At 44.5% G+C, this 4,758-nt stretch overlaps 1 protein-coding gene across 1 annotated transcript; it reads right to left on the bottom strand.

Annotated features, from left to right (window-relative positions):
- Nucleotides 1-2,393: 2,393 nt before the first annotated feature.
- SSTR5 (somatostatin receptor 5) lies at nt 2,394-3,506 on the bottom strand. Its single transcript, XM_009481154.1, has one exon. The coding sequence runs from the start codon at nt 3,504-3,506 to the stop codon at nt 2,394-2,396; it is 1,113 nt and encodes a 370-aa protein (XP_009479429.1).
- Nucleotides 3,507-4,758: the final 1,252 nt, after the last annotated feature.

Below are 4,758 nucleotides of genomic sequence, written 5' to 3'. Positions count from 1 at the left end.
CAGGACCTCCCTGTAGTAACACCTACCTCTCACCCCAGGCTAATTTTTTTGGACATAACACAATTTTGCTGTTTGTATTTGCAGATTCACAATGTTTTCCTGGACAAGCCTGGGAGGATGGACAGGTTTTACTCTGTTTTCACACTCCCAGGAACTTGTTGTCATTCCTCCACTGTGATTGTTGAAGTGAAGATAGATGTCTGGGCTGGTTGAGACCCACCCATGGTAGGCCAGAATATATATCACTGAACAGAAACACATGTTTTTCCAAACTAAGGTAGATGTCAATTAGAAATATCTTGGGTATGAAGACAAATCCAAAAAGGATCTTGCCTGCTAGGGCTTATGGTAAGATCGGTAGATTCAGAGTCAGTTTTAGCCTATTAAGAAGCCCAGTGGCTAGGTCTCTGGGCAGGGATTTGACTTCTCCTCCTCCAGAGCATTTTAAGGAGAAGTATTTGTGTCCACAGTGCTGCATATTTTAACAAATTAGACCTGCTTTTAGCACCTTATGGCGCAGGTGACCCAACACGTGAGTAGATTTTGAACGGTGCATGTCAGGACATGGTTTGGACTGGGAATGACAAGCTCCTGAGAAGGACAGCTAAGAGAAGCAACAGGTCGCTGCTCCCAGGCAGTCCTGAAGGCCTCAATCAAAAGGACTCATGTAAACAAGCTGCCATGGACTAGCTGATAACGGTAACTTGGCTTTGAAACAACATCTTCAGGCTCCTCTGCTGAACTTACTGAGCCTTTGCGAAGCTATAAGGGCCAGAGGACTGCAACCTGGATCCCATTTTGGCAGCCTGCCAACCCTGAAATCTTCAGTAATTTCAGGACAGGGCCACTCACTCCCGTCGCTCTTGTCCACCCCTTCTCTGGGTTGCACTCTAGGGGGGGACCATGTCAGCGTCATGATCTGTTTAGAGTTATTTGAATAATCTGCCTTGCTCGTACCAATGCCAGGCTGATATCTACTGCTGGTGCTGGGGCTCAGCCACGTCCCTTAGAGATGCTACAGAAGGTCACGAAAAGTTGGAAAGACAGCTGAGGTGCCCTCTCCTTTTGCATCCTCTGCCCTGCTTGCTTTTATATACAAAAAAATTTCATTACAGAAGGACTGTTTGACCTGTGTGGATGGCAGTGGTGGTGGAAAGCAATTTCTAAAGAGAATAAATAGTTCCTGCTGGGATTAAAACAAATATCTAATTTGCTTTCTTCCTTTTCGTGTACGAAGAGTCCTCACTTTACAGTGCAAGTAGCTTGGATCAGATACGAGGCAGGAATCGGGTCTGGATGCTGTTCCTTGCTCCCCCCATCCTGCTCTACGGTCTCACATTAGTCATTTGATCTCTATTTCTCTCCTGCGCTCCCAAGCACCATGAGGCACAGTGACTTTCCTTTTGGTGTCTGAGCAGGACAGAGCCCCATCGCTCCCTGTACTTGGTCCTACCATACTAAACTATATTGTATCTACAATGATTTAAGGAGCAAAGACTCAGGCTGTGTCTTTTTTGTGCAGTGCCTGACAGTGCTTGGCGAAGCCATGAAATGGATAGTCAGAAGGGGATTGAACTTCTTTTAATTTCTGAAAATACAGTTTATATTCATGTCCATACTTACATTCAGAACCAATAAATATACACAACAGCTTTCCAGGACTTCACAATCATCGTCACTTACATAATAATAAAGTGGTTACATTACATTTTATATGCAGTCTGGTTTAGAATGTGAAAGTATTATGAATACATTGAATCTTTTCAACAATGTTTTCCTCATCTTGTTTCTATTCTTTCTTCCTGTCTTTGAAAGATTCCTGAATACTATAAATCTCTTATATGGGTTAATGACAGTAAAACAATGTAAATGGAGTACACAGCACTCTCTAACCATGGCTTATACACAATTTCAAGATCAGTGCTGTGGCCTTTTTTATATGAAACTTCCTCATAAGAAATAGTGTTTTTCTTTTAAGAGATCCCCTTGAAGACTTCCAAAGATATTATCTGAGCTGTTTTCTGCTTTGAGCTGATCCCAACAGTGCAAAGCAGCCATAAACTCAGCTTAACAAGGTAGTTAAAACAGGTTTAGTGTTGTTTTGCATCACTAGAGCAGTACAAAGCCCACAGTGTGTACCAGTAAATCAGTTCTCTAGAGTACAGAAAGTGGTAACACACGTCTGACTGAGCTAAAACACCGTAAGAGCTTCACACAGCCCAGTATAGCTCATAACACTTTTAGCTGGGAAAGGGAGGGGAGTGAAGAGAAATCTATGTACATTTATTTGAGCTTGTGGGTCTCCAGATTTTAGCTGTCCTATGAATTAATTTCTCCTTTAAGTCCCCAAGTTCTCCAGGCCTACAAGTGCTTTGCAGTACCAAACCATGCCCTTAGACCTTGCTAGTCTGCATATGTCCATTGAATTCAATATTTCTCTGGGTTAACATTGATTCCTGCAAGCGGCTGCTGTTCTCTTGCCTGTGTTCAATAGGGTCGCCATCCTCTACACCATTGCCCTTTCGGAGGCGAAGGACTTTCTGAAAACTCTGCTTGAAGTTGTCAGAAAGAAATCCGTAAAGAATGGGGTTGGCACAGCTGTTTGCATAGGACAAGACCACCACAAAGAAGTACACCCCTACCAACACAGGGTCTTCTGGCAGTATAAATATCAAATTGACAATGTTCATCATGTAAAATGGGAGCCAGCAAAACACAAAGACCACCACAATGATCACCACCATCCTGGTCACCTTCCTCTCTGATCTCCTGCGCCTCGTAGACCCAACTCGGATCCCTGAAGATTTGACTTTAATCACGATCAGCAAGTAGCAGAGACAGATCACCAACAAAGGACCAAAAAACCCAAGGACTGATGTGTAAATGATGAATGCTGCTGACCAGATGTTGACAGGCTCTGGCCAGTTCATGTTGCAGGTGTGAAAGTCTTCCTGCACATCTGAAAAGATGATGACTGGAAGCACCACCAAGAACGAGAATGTCCAGACAGTCATGCTGATGAGCTTGGCCACCCTGGGACGTCTCCACTTGGTTGATTTAATGGGATGAACTACTGCCAGGTAGCGGTCCATGCTCATCACAGTCAAACAAAAAATACTTGTGAATTGGTTAATACCATCTACAGTCATAACCAGCCTGCACAAAAAGGAGCCGAAAGGCCAATAGGAGATGGCATTCTGGGTGGCCAGGAAGGGCAGGCCCAGCATGAAGAGTACGTCGGCAACAGCCAAATTCAAGATGTATATGTTGGTGACGGTTTTCATCTTGGCATAGCGCAAAACCACGTAAATGACCAACGTGTTGCCGCTGAGTCCGACTGCACATACAAGGAGGTAACAGATGGGAATCAGGACTTTGTGGATGTATTTGAATGAGGGCTGCTCTGTGAGCGTCCCATTCTCTGTCACATTTGTCAGCAGCGAGGAATTCACATCACTGGAACTAGCTTCTGTGCTAAATGTGTTGGGAAAGTATAAAGGATCCATAGCTTTTACTCCTCAGTTTTTCTTTTAAGGCTAAGAGAGATTAAACTTCATGGGCATCTTGTTCCTAGAAAGAAAAAAAAAAAAAAGGAAGAAAAAGAGAGAAAGAAAGAGTGAATTCAAAGTAGACTAAGTTTTACACATCATTTAATTTTCTATCTATAGTCAGAATTTTTGTTTGAATTATGCAGTTAGCACATGTGATGAGATCAATGCCTGAACAAAGGAGTTGCACAATGAGAGAGCCCAAGTGCTCATCCCAGTAGATGGTGGTATCTGTTTAATTTTCACCAGCTCAGTGCAGTGGGGTCAGGGCTTGGTGTAACTGTGAAGATGAGAGACTGCACGGCAGTAATACGGCATGCATCCCGCCGGGGAAGGCAAGCGAGAGGAGAGCGGGTGATGGCCATCACACACCACAGTCAGAGGCAGAAGCTTTCCTGCAGTGAAGGAGCCTGAATTCCCTGGCATGTGGGCCGTTCGGGTCCGAAGCCTGCTAGTAACAAGGCCAGTCCTTCCTCTGATGATGAGAAATGTTAATTCTCATATGCCTCCTGTGCCACCTGGCAAGCAAACTTCACCGTTTGACTGTCTCACTCTCCATAACGTGTCATGCACACATTTTCCTCTTTTGTGAAATCAAGGAGCAAGAGGGATAATACCCTCTACTTCCCAACTTGCACAAAAATACACAAAGCCAGAACCCACCTTTCCTCCTAGCTTTCTGTCTAAAAACTGGTACAGAAAATGTTAGAAGATAATTTTGAAAGACTCTGACCGAACGGTGCATACAAATCGGACTGAAAGCAGAGCCCTGGCATTAGTGCCAAAAGCTTTAAAGTCCAATTTGGTGCAATTCTGCTGTCGCTTAGCGGAGGGTGCCTGGAAAGGCTTAGGGACTGACTGAGCCCCACCTCATTCCCGTACAAGCTCTGGGTACTTTTAGGATCCAGAACCAGATAGTTCCTGGCTCTTCATGTCTGAAGCTCCCCTGTGATGTTTCACAGGTCTCCCTGTTTACATAGAAACAGTCTCAGTTTGGTATATTCAAATGCCACTTACTGCCTGGCAGAACCAATTCAGAACCCCCAGGGAACATCGGCAGCTGCGTAGGTGGGGAAACAAAACCCTCCATAACATCCGACAAAACCCTAGGAAAAAAAATCAATGAACTCCAAGATGGAAAGGACCATGCCTGAGAACACTTTTCAGTCGGGTCAGGCCATGTGCGTGCAGATGTGAAGACTGCAATGGA

The sequence above is a fragment of the Pelecanus crispus genome, chromosome 11 (assembly GCF_030463565.1).
Source record: "Pelecanus crispus isolate bPelCri1 chromosome 11, bPelCri1.pri, whole genome shotgun sequence".
Classification (NCBI taxonomy): domain Eukaryota; kingdom Metazoa; phylum Chordata; class Aves; order Pelecaniformes; family Pelecanidae; genus Pelecanus; species Pelecanus crispus.
This window is presented reverse-complemented; position numbering and strand designations above follow the sequence as displayed.

What these genes read in the sequence shown, in the direction of transcription:
- SSTR5 (XM_009481154.1), bottom strand. Translation starts at nt 3,506, where the DNA reads ATGGATCCTTTATACTTTCCCAACACATTTAGCACAGAAGCTAGTTCC.